This window comes from Alosa sapidissima, chromosome 22 (genome assembly GCF_018492685.1).
Source record: "Alosa sapidissima isolate fAloSap1 chromosome 22, fAloSap1.pri, whole genome shotgun sequence".
Taxonomy (NCBI): domain Eukaryota; kingdom Metazoa; phylum Chordata; class Actinopteri; order Clupeiformes; family Clupeidae; genus Alosa; species Alosa sapidissima.
In genome coordinates this window covers 9,030,354-9,042,853 of record NC_055978.1, presented here as the reverse complement: position 1 = coordinate 9,042,853, position 12,500 = coordinate 9,030,354, and the positions used below count along the sequence as shown (strand labels likewise).

Genomic DNA, 12,500 nt, shown 5'->3' with positions numbered 1-12,500 from the left:
TGCATGTGTTTGTGCGTGTGTGTCCATTCACAAGAGATGCTAGAGCCTATGGGTTATAGCTTACTTACTAGCACACTGGACTCCCAATCTGAGGTGCTGCAGGTTCGAGTCGGGACGAGCGCCGCCCTCCTACGTACTTCCTCTCAATTTTCATTTTCCTTCAGTACTTTGTCTAGGGTTTCGGTATATTCGCAGGTTTTCTCAGGCCATATTTTACCTGTCCAATCAGCGAACAGAGGGGGTGGCTGAGAGCGATGATGTTGAGGTCGTGCGCTAGTTTGAGCATGACATATGTCACGACCAAACGTTAGCGATTGGTTATGGAAGATCCAGAGTGGCTCTGGGCAGATCCAATAGTTTTAAACTTCAACAGAGTACTCGCCTTCAAGGAAGTTAACGCTTGGCAATGGAAAGTGGCCAGACTCTCTGCACATTATGAAATGTAGGCTACGAGAGTCTGGTAGGACCAGGCTTGGGCTGAGCTGCCCGATGAACACAATACAGACAAGCAAAGGGGGTAACACTGGCTCAAAATGCAGGGCTTGGAATTTAGTTTCACTGTGGTCAATACTGTGTGACAGGGATGGACCTCAGATACAGTAGATAGATAGATAGATAGATAGATAGATAGATAGATAGATAGAGAGAGAGAGAGACAGAGAGACAGAGAGATACATATAAACATACATACATACAATACATACATATCAAACTTTACTCATTCCGAAGTAAATTCTGGAACATTAGCATTCTCTGGTCTCCTGTCGCTACATCGCTGCTAGTCTCTTCCCTTCTGATTGTGGCTGTAGTGTCTGACGGTACCAGCTCAAGGCCGTAAGCGGGCCAGACCCAAGCCAGATATGGCCCAGATGATGCTCTGGAATTAGCAGCTGCTGCTTGGTCATGTTGCTGATGATTGCGAGTAGATTGGGGTGTTCACGAGGTTATTCCGAGTTCAGCAGAGAGAGAATGAGTTTTACCCCTGCGGTGATCTTCACATCTGTGGCATGAAACACACACACACACACACACACACACACACACACACACACACACTCAAATGCACCAGTCTCAACCTGATTGATTTTGGTCATGTGAGACTACATCACATTTTGTCTGACAGATAATGATTGAAGAAAGTTGTTGTGAGAGAGAGAGAGAGGTGCTGTTGTGTGTGTTAGTATGTGTGTGTCTGCGCGTGTGTGTGTGTGTGTGTGTGTGTGTGAATGTGTGTGTGCATGTGTGTGTGTGTGTATGTGCGTGAGTGCGTGCGTGAGTGCATGCGTGTTTGTGTGTGTGTGTGTGTGTGCGTGTGTGTGCATGTGTGTCCGTGTGAGAGTGAGATAATGAGAGTGACGCTGATGTCCAGCTGTCTGTTAAACATGTTGGGGTCTGCCACCGTGATGCAATCCAGAGGCCACACACCAGAGCCCGAGGTTAAAGGTCATTGTCATGGCAACGAACAAAAGACACACATGAACACACACACACACACACACACTCTGTCTTAGAGACACACACAGTTACAGGCAGGGTGTGTATTGGTTTGACGAAAAAGTGTGAGGAGAATCTAAGATCTATGGCCTCTTTCTTTCTAACACTTTTTCTCTACTTTTAACTTTAATGTCTCTCTATCGTTATCTCTCTCTTTCTCTCTCCTCTCTCTCTCTGTTTCACAGCTCGTTCTTTTTATTTTTGTCTCAATCTCTTCCTCTTCCTCTCTCTCACTTACTTATTTACTTTTAACACACACTCTCTCGCTCCCTCTCTCTGTCCCTCTAATTTGTCCTTTTACTTTTTGCTCTTTTTGTCTACGTTTTCTCTTCTCTTTTCTCTTTTTCTCTCTACATTTTCTTTCTCTCTGTTTCTCCACATTTTCCCTCTCTCTCTGTTTCTCTACATTTTTTCTCTGTCTCTTTATCTTCATTTTTTCTCTCTTTCTCTCTATGCTTTCTCTCTCTATTTATCCTCATGTTTTCTCTCTCTCTCTCTCTCTCTCTCTCTCTCTGTCTTCTCGCGTCCCCCAGCAGAGCAGCATCAGTGAGGGAGACAGATGTCATTATCTGTCCTGGTCATTATCTGTCCTGCTTCATCTGCTCCAAGTGCTGGGCATAATGTAATCACCTCAGCCTCTTCACAAGGGCCACTCTCCCCTCTCAGATCACCTGTAGCCCTTTAGCCTTTTAGAAAAGATATGCGCTGAGGAGGAGACAGATGCAAGCGTGTGCACATACACACCACACACATGGAAAGAAAGGTGCAAGTATAAAGTATATATACTCTTTTGATCCTGTGAGGGAAATTTGGTCTCTGCATTTATCCCAATCCGTGAATTAGTGAAACACACTCAGCACACAGTGAACACACAGTGAGGTGAAGCACACACTAATCCCGGCGCAGTGAGCTGCCTGCTACAGCAGCGCTCGGGGAGCAGTGAGGGGTCAGGTGCCTTGCTCAAGGGCACTTCAGCCTTTCCTAATGGTCGGGGTTTGAACCGGCAACCCTCCGGTTACAAGTTCGAAGCGCTAACCAGTAGGTCACGGCTGCCCCAAGAGACAAACACACACCAACTATGAGGTGCTGGCAACTTAGAGTAAAATGTAGTGAAAGGAGAGAGGTGCTGCACACTCCAAGTTTATAGCTAAATTCTTTATTGAGGCGATAACGTTTCGGCCAGTCTGGCCTTCTTCAGGTCAGGTCGCACACACACACCACACACACACACACACACACACACACACACAACCCCACACCCGTATTAGTCATAGGTTACTAATTCTAATTTCAGATACATTTAGCATATAAACTCCAAGACAGTTCTTTATAGACCAGTGGCACCAGAGCATTCAGTATTCTGAACTAACATTCTAATGCATTGTGTGTTCCTCTGTTAGCTACACTGGTTTGTAACTCAACAGTGGGTCATTCTCAGTGACCTGGAGCTGTCTACATAAGCTCTAAACCATGTTTGACTTGAAATAGAAAACATTATCAGGAAGCTTGCATGATTGTAAACCTATTATCAGGAACCTAGTATGATTATAAACATATTATCAGGAACCTGGTATGATCATAAACATATTATCAGGAACCTGGTATGATCATGAACATATCATCTGGAATGATGGCATGAGGAACCTCGCATGAGAATATACAGACATTTGTGGTGTCTTCCACTTCCCCCCATATCTTCTCTCACGTTTGGTTTGGACAGCGTGTCCTTCAGCCCTCTGGGGTGGGTGGGTGGGGGGGGGGGGTTGTTTTCACAGAGACTCCAAACCCACTCTGCTCCCTATACGGGTCCCTACGCGGCCCTGTGTCCAAATATGGTGCTGTTTTTTTTTTTTGATGATGAGATGATGAGGCAGAGGTCTCATGGCTCTGAGCCGGGCTGCCTGGGGAGTTTGGGTCTGGAGAGATCCGGTGCTCCTCCGTACAGATGCTGGTTGAACTCTGTTTTTCATTTCATTGCACAGTCATTCATTCATGTTTGCATGCACAGCACTAATCCGCCTGTTGACCTTATTCAGAATAAGTCAATATTGAGATTATGGGGTTTACTTGAGTTGTTGATAAAATATTCCATTCATATTCCCGTTTACATGTTAACACTGCATAATAATGTTTTTTTTTAGTTCATTGAGACATCCAAATGTAGTTTCTACTCCTGTTGCAAATGTAGACTCAACTGGAAAGGGAAGCCCCATAGAAATTAGATAGAAATGCATACAGTGTGTGTGTGTGTGTGTGTGTGTGTGTGTGTGTGTGTGTGTGTGTGTGTGTGTGTGTGTGTGTGTGTGTGTGTGTGAGAGAGCTTAGTCCCATAGTCATCTATGGTATCTGGGCGTATGCTCACTGTTGCTAGAACACTGTTTAAAATAATCACACCCCTGTCACAGGTGTCACCTGCCATGGCAACACATTCCCTATAGAGGAATCACTCAAGGGCACACACATACACACACACACACACACACACACACACACACACACCTGCCATGGCAACACATTCCCTATAGAGGAGTCACAGGCGTGTGTTATGTAACAACTCTTCTGCGTGCTGACGTGACATGTGGAGAGCAACAGAGTAAACAAGTAAATAAATAAACATGCGAACAAGCACTCTCACTCTCTCTCTATCTCTCTCACACACACACACACACACACACACATACTATACAGGCTGTTATATAGCCATGTTACACACACATTCATGCATGCCGTACATACACACACACACACACACACACACACACACCACACACACACACACACACACACACACACACACACACACACACACACACACATAGCTAATAATGTCTTAGGGGAGCTTCCTCCCAGCTGTCAGAGTTGAAGGCATTGTTTATCAGGCGTGTCCCCAGCTGCATTAGACCAGAGCCTTCATTAGGATGCTACCCTGCCTCTGCCACACACACACACACACACACACACACACACACACACACACACACAGAGAGAGAGACTCTGTCAACCCCTGCTGTGACAGTCACCTTCTGCCAGACTTATTGATGGGGTTGGCCAATCTACTGGTGGCTGACCCTCTAACATTGAGAGGGAGAGAAAGAGAGGAAATGAGAGGAAAGGATGTGAAGGATGGAGAGGGGTGGTGTGTGTGTGTGTGTGTGTGTGTGTGTGTGTGTGTGTGTGTGTGTGTGTGTGTGTGTGTGTGTGTGTGTGTGTGTGTGTGAGAAGCATAAGAAGAGTTTTGCTGAATTCATTGAGAAGTGTAATGGATCCTAATCTGCACATGAGACAAAAAAACCCACAGAAAACACCTTCAAAAGCCCAGAGAAAAACACCTTCAAAATAACAACAACAAAAAAACCACACACGTTCCCCTCCGGAACATAATGCAGTATAAACACACGTTCCCCTCCGGAACATAATGCAGTATAAACACACGTTCCCCTCCGGAATACGATGCAGTATGAACGACATATGGACCATGCGGAGGCCTTTGCCAAATTGAATCATAATGAGTCACACTGTGTGCTGAGTGTGTTTCACTAATTCACGGATTGGGATAAATGCAGAGACCAAATTTCCCTCACGGGATCAAAAGAGTATATATACTTATACTTATACTTACTTATAACATGAGAGAGAAGGAGAGAGAGAGAGAGAGAGAGAGAGAGAGAGAAGGAGAGAAGGAGAGAACAACAAAAACATGGTACAGCACACAAGGCATATGTTCTCTGTCTCCCTGAATTATAACATGAGAGAGAAAGAGAGAGAGAGAGAGAGAGGAGAGAACAACAAAAGCATGGTACAGCACACCAGGCATATGTTCTCTGTCTCCCTGGCTGCCTCTCCTGCTCAGCAGATCTAATTGAATAAGGGGGACTTTATTTTAACCTTATTTCCTCCTGGTATTAAAGCTTCTACTCCATCCTGTGCTTAGCTGAGCTGTCTAATGTCGGCCCACAACACACAGGCGGACAGACACACACACACGCACACAGGCGGATAGGTGGACAGACACACACAAACACACACACACACACACACACACAGGTGGAAAGACACACACACACATTATAGAAACTCATTACAGTCTCTGTTTGGGCTGGCATAACAACAGGCTCCTCAGCGGCCTCAGGGTGCGAGGTAAAATATATAGTCTTCATTTGATATTGTGTGTCCTTGCAGGGGAAGCAGACACACACTAGCGAGAGCCTGTCTTTGATATTACTTTTCAGTCATAAACAACGTGGTAATATTACAACCTTAGTGTAGTGCAAGTCCCTTTACATAAACCATCTGAGTGCCTCTGTCTGGAAGAGCTTACCCGAGAAAGCAAAGTGTGTCTGGTTATGAAGTGTGAAGTGTCTTGGTCTGGATAAGAAAAACCGGAGCTGGAGTGAGTGTGAAGTTGTATTATTATTATTATTATTATTATTATTAAGGTGAGAGACTGGTAATTTAATCTGGTGTTTAGCGGGATAAGGCTTTCTACTAAAACGCTGCTCTGATAAAAAAAAAAAAATCACTGTGAGAAAGTGAGTGAGTGTGTGTTTGAGACAATAAGTGTGTGTGTGTGTGTGTGAGACAGGGCTTTCTGCTTAAAAACTGCTCTCATTGCTGCGTGCATTGAGTGTTAATGTGAGAGTGTGTGTGTGTGTCATGCATTATTCACAGTGAGCACTCTGAATAAAAGAAAAGAAACAGGAGTGTGTGTTTCCACTGCTCACAGTGTTACGTCATCTCCCTCCTCTATACAGGGCCACAAAGGGCTCTCGTCTTGGATTTTCAGCAAGCGACAGGTGCTCTGTGACATCACTTCCACTCTGTCTCTTAAAGATAGACTTTAAATGTCAACTGATATTCATAACAATAACTGTAATGTGATTTTAAAGGTGCTCTAATCGATGTTGGATAACGTCACTTTTGTTGACGTTCAAACAAAACCCCTCCCTCCCGTGTCATTGAAACTCTCCTAAACGCGCATTTCATCGGTGATTGGCTAGAACAGTTTGTTATGTTTTTATGGTCCAGGTTGTTTTTGTTGCCGTTTTTGGAGTCTGGGCTGTCCACAGAGACTGTGTTTTTTTACAGTGTATTCAGGGCACAGGCAGCTAGCGGATGGTGAGGTGATGTTTGCTGTATGTGACAAAAATGTTTTAGTTTAGAAACCGCATAACATCGTTTAGAGCAGTGTTTCTCAAAGTGTGGTCCGGGGACCACTGGTGGTCCGCAAGCTAGCCCAAGTGGTCCGTGAGCAGACGTGGTAAAATATAATATAGATGAGTTGTTTGCAATATTGAACCAAGTTGTATGTAAATCCAAACATTTCTGCAACACTGCCTATGTAAGGCATGCCAGTTTAAATCATATAAATTCTCTGACACAATAAGCAAGGTGCAAAGACAATCAGTGAGTAGGCCTATTGTGTAATTTACTGTTGAAGTAGGTCTACTTTTTTTTTTTTTAGCTAGGTGGTCCGTGAGGCTATTTTTATTGATTAAGTGGTCCTTGGTCTGAAAAAGTTTGAGAAACACTGGTTTAGAGCACCTTTACTGTCAAAAATGTCCACACTGCACACAAAACGAGATGAGTAATGACATCATATGACAACACTATCAGGGTGATTATGTGAAGTTCGCCTACAAGAGAGCTACCATCTTTGTAGGCGATCAGCATTTTTGTAGGCGAACTTCAGAGATCTATAGACAAAGATGGTACCCAGATCTCCTTACATGGGCAAAGATGGTTTTGGGTCCTTTATGTAGGAGAACTTCAGAGGTCTTAAAGTGTCTAGCATTGACTTACTGTGACATCATGAAATGACATCACATCCTCTTCCTCTCTCCTTCCCCCCTTCGCAGCAACCCCACAGCATTGTGCAGAGGCGCCTGTTGGAGGGCAACATCCCCCGTATCCGTGCCGACGCCCTAGATGCCGCGGCACGAGTTCGCTCCCCCCTCGCCGACAGCAAGGAGCCCGGCGGCGGAGGCGGCGGCGTCTCCACGGAGACGGAGGAGCGGAGCGAGAGCACGGCGGACGACTCCACCGAGGAACGCGAGTCGCCCGAGGAAAGCGAGAAGAGCCTGAGGTCCGAGGAAGAGGAGGAGGACGAAGAGGAGGAAGAGGAAGATGAGGAGGACGATGACCAGGAGAGGAGGAGAGGAAAAGCGGGGACACAGCAGACCAGGCCAGGGCGGAAAGGAGGAAGTGAGAAAACAGAGGAGAGAAAGAAGAAAGACGGGATGGAGGAAAGAGAGACATCCTGTCTGGCTGCTTTGGTTGTCCAGTGCAAGGTAAGAAATAGGCAAGGCAAGGGATGTTTATTAATATAGCACATCACATACACAGAGGCAAGGCAAGGGACATTTTATATATATATAAAAATGTCCCTTGCCTTGCCTAATAAATATAGCACATTGCATACACAGAAGCAAGGCAAGGCAAGGGACGTTTATTTATATATAACACATTGCAGAGGCAAATCAATGGGCTTTACTGACACAAAAGCAAAATGAACATCCAAAGATAAATAAAAAATAAAGTGCATAGGGTGGAACATAAAGCCATCTTAAAAGAAAAATAATGACTACAATGAAAAATAGACTAAAACATATTTAAAAGAACATAAAGTACATCAATAGAATTTTTTAAAAGACTCTTCATCTGGAGTTGATCAGAAGAACATGCTAATCAAGAACCAGCTAAAAACCAGCAAAAGCCGAGAGAAAAAAGAGAGAGAGAGAGAGAGAGAGGAGGGGGGGTGACAGAGTATCGATTTATGGAGGAATATGCATAATTAATTAAACTGTTAATATGAATCATGAACCATGGTTGCCAGGCAAATCCCGATCAGTAATGAGAACTAATCAGTTCCCAAACCCAGGCCCTGAATAGACTTTAAGCTCTCAGCTCTGAGAGCTGTTTCCCATTCAAACACTGGACAGCTTTGAGCAGGTCTGTGTGTGGAGGTTGAGAGGCAGGACACACACACACACACACACACACACACACACACACACACACAGAGACACACACACACACACACAGGTCTGTGTGTTTGAAGGTTGAGAGGCAGGACTCCTATTCACTCATTCAGACAGGGGTTTATATAAAGGCTCTGCGTCTGAGTAGTCATTAGAACTAAATACATAAGGTTCCCTCAACCTTTTGGAGAGAGGGGAGAGATCCTTTATCCTTTCAGCTTTCCAATACACACACACACACACACACACACACAGAGACACACGTGTGTGAACACATACACACACACTTATAGAAACACACACACACAAGCACAAACTGAAAAACAAGCAAGAGCCTTCGAGATGGTAAAGAAAAAAGATGTGTTCCAGTGAATGTAGGTAAATTATATTTCCCAGTAAATGGGAGGGCGGAGAAGGTCGTACAGGTCATAGCTGAAGGTCATGCAGGTCATAGCTGAAGGTCATGCAGGTCATAGCTGAATACACACACTATCAGAGTGACCTTTGGGAACAGCAGGAGCAATCAGGAGGATTATTAAAATCAGGGCAAAACACTCTGGTGCTCTCCTGGACACACACACACACACACACACACACACACACACACACACACACACACACACACACACACACACACACACACAGCTCCCCCCTATCTCACACACACAAACACATAGAGACCACAGACTTAGACACTGTAAACACTGTATTTATGCTGCAGTAATGCACAAACAAACAAATAAACAACAAATAATAAATAACAACACAGATATTCTCTTTAATGCCCCTGTGAACTCCAACGTTAATGTTCTATTCAGATCTGAAATGTCACTCCAAATACGAGTGCTATTACGGAAAAGGGCACAATGAGAGCACGGAGCAGTGAAAACATGGCCGGCTTCCTAGACTCCAAAACAACAACTCTGATTGACAGAAAGGGGTAAAAATAGCCCCCCCCAATTAAGCTGCTTAAAGAGAGAGGAGGGGGCGCAAGCGGCAAACTGGCAATTTCTACCACCACCACCAACACTCCGCTCCTCTTCCCAAGACTCTACACACACACACACACACACACACAAACACACAAACACACAGACACAGACACGCACACACATCAAAGTCATAGTCACAGTTAGATACATATATTGTACACACAAACACACACACACACACAAAGAAACATATGCAAGCACACACATCAAATACACAGAAATATACATGCTCAATTGATGTATGTGTAGATTTGTGTGTGTGAGAGAGGAGAGTGTGTGTTTGCCGATGCATATTACAGTGGGTAGTACATAGATGCATACTACAGTGGGTAGTGCATAGATGCATACTGCAGTGGGTAGTGCATAGATGCATACTACAGTGGGTAGTGCATAGATGCATACTACAGTGGGTAGTGCATAGATGCATATTACAGTGGGTAGTGCATAGATGCATATTACAGTGGGTAGTGCATAGATGCATACTACAGTGGGTAGTACATAGATGCATACTACAGTGGGTAGTACATAGATACATATTACAGTGGGTAGTGCATAGATGCATATTACAGTGGGTAGTGCATAGATGCATACTACAGTGGGTAGTACATAGATACATAGATGACAGCTTAATCAGGACTCCTCCTGAGCCCTCCATGCTCATGGATGATTTTGGATCATATGGAGTAATGTGGGAACGTCAAGCACACTCACGTGCATGCACATGTGAATACACACGCACACACACACACACACAGTCATGTTCATAAAACCACACATGCATGTAGATTTACACACTCATTTACACACATCTCTCTGTCATATATGCATGACACACACACACACACACACATATATATCTCTCTCTCTTTCTCTCTCTCTCTCTCTCTCTCACACACACACACACACACACACACACACACACACACACACACACACACACACACACACACACACACATACACACACATGCTCAGCTGTTGGGCTCTTCTGTAATTTGCTTTTGTTGTGCTTTTTTTCCACTTTGCCTCCATGACAGAAAGCACTGCATAATTTCTCACTTCAATGCTATTTATACTCTTCTCAGAGAGGAGGATAGAGAGGAGGACAGAGGGAATGAGAGAGACAGAGACAGATAGAGAGAGAGAGAGAGAGAGAGAGAGAGAGAGAGAGAAGCATACACACATTTTTTCATGTTACTATTTCTATTCATCCTATGCCCTTTTATCCCTTTCCCTCAACGTTCTCACTGTTATAGTGGAAATTGTTATGCTGTTTGGTTTTGTGCTTTGGTAACATTGAGGGCCAGATGTACGTACATTTGCGAACGTAGCGTTATCAGCGCTTATTACACGGCTCTTCACAAGGCAAGTAGAACGCTCTATTGACTTGAATGGGATTTCCCAAAGTTCTAGCAGTCATTATTTCTTGGGAAATGACCTCTGAAAAAAATAATGACCCGCTGTCAATGGCAACGGAGTTTGTGCTTCTAATTCAGGTATTTCATATCCCTACGCAAGCACTGGAACTTCATTCAAAAGTGAAAGCAGACGGTTGATCAGCTGTGTTCTAAAGAATGTTTGATTCAAGTTCAGCGTGTTGTTGTGAACTATTTCAGCAAATGCCACGATTAACGGTAACAAATAGGCTATAGCCTAGGCTATGTAGGCTAAATTCATATTGTGGGGAGTTTATTATTTCATTTTGGCAAGTAGCCGTGTAATAAGCGGGATAATGTATAGAACGCCGGTCATTATTGGGAAAATAAGTCCCGACAGGGCGAACCGGACCCCGACGCGCAGCGGAGGGGTCTTGTTCCGCCCTGAAGGGACTTATTTTCCCAATAATGACCGGCGTTCTATACATTATCCCTTACCTTGGACAAATCGCAGATAGCCCCTTCAGGGCGGAACAAGACCCCTCCGCTGCGCGTCGGGGTCCAGTTCGCCCTGTCGGGACTTATTTTCCCAATAATGACCGGTGTTCTATACATTATCCCTTACCTTGGACAAATTGCAGATAGCGAACGCTGTATTACGTGGTATTTATCAAACTCTCACTTCATCGGGTAATCTGCGCCTTTCTCGGCCTTTCTCCTCCCCCTGCCACAATTTACGAACGTCGACAACTAAACGGCATAGCCTACATATAAGCACAGTTGAATGAAGTTAACTGATGACAACATTAAAAAGAATCAAACATTTAGCGATTATGAAATAATACCATACCGGTACATGATAAGATGTCAACAAGCAGGGAGATAATGAAGATCAGTGGTTCTACTCAAGCTACTTGTGCACGTAGGCTATGGAAGATTGGTCAAATCTAGCAAGTAGGAAAGTTTAAGTGGATGACGTGAAAGTGAAAGTAAGACATTCGAAAGGCCAACGAAAGTTAAGGTTGCTTTTGATATATTACAAAGACGCAAAACTGGTGCTCTATATAGTGATTCTGTTGTATTTGAAAGGTTCTCTCATTGATGCATTTAACCACAATTTGGATTAACACCTGCTTTTACAAGGCGGAGATATTTAGGCGCAGAATAGACATGCGCTTTCATGGGCTGTTTTTGTACATACCTCAGAACACATAATTAGGCGCTCTTCCCCTCCCATCTCTTTACGGGAAACTCCCACTTTCCCCTTGACCTCCCATGAATGCATATGCATGACACGAAAAAGCGCAATTTACCATTTTCAGTTCCCGCGACAGGCAGTCTGCGCTTTTACCTCAGTGCGGCCTGTTTGTACATACCTTGCTATGTTTTTATGTGCATATTGCAAAACAACTACGCCGTAAGTGGCCGCAAAAACGTACATCTGGCCCTGAGAGAGAGAGAGAGAGAGAGAGGCAGGAATGGGGGATGAAAAAGATAGAAGTGAGAAAAGGGAGATGTGTATGTGTGTGTGTGTGTTTGTGTGTGTGAGAGAGAGGGAGAGACAGAGAGACCGAGAGAGAATGTGAATATGAGTTCCATGCCAAACCATACTGTACCTTGAGAGTATTCAAATGGTTATATTTATGCTAATAAAGCTCCTTT

The 12,500-nt window shown here is 44.2% G+C and overlaps 1 protein-coding gene across 2 annotated transcripts in view; it reads left to right on the top strand.

Annotated features, from left to right (window-relative positions):
* nrip2 (nuclear receptor interacting protein 2) overlaps positions 1–12,500 on the top strand; it is a 48,537-nt gene that overhangs the window by 19,046 nt on the left and 16,991 nt on the right. For both annotated transcript variants that reach the window (XR_006026392.1, XM_042078550.1), the window contains exon 2: positions 7,350–7,781. Coding sequence is in view for 1 of the 2 variants with exons in the window: in XM_042078550.1 (XP_041934484.1) it covers positions 7,350–7,781 (432 nt within the window). In the remaining variant the exon portion in view is untranslated. The remainder of the gene's footprint in view (positions 1–7,349; positions 7,782–12,500) is intronic.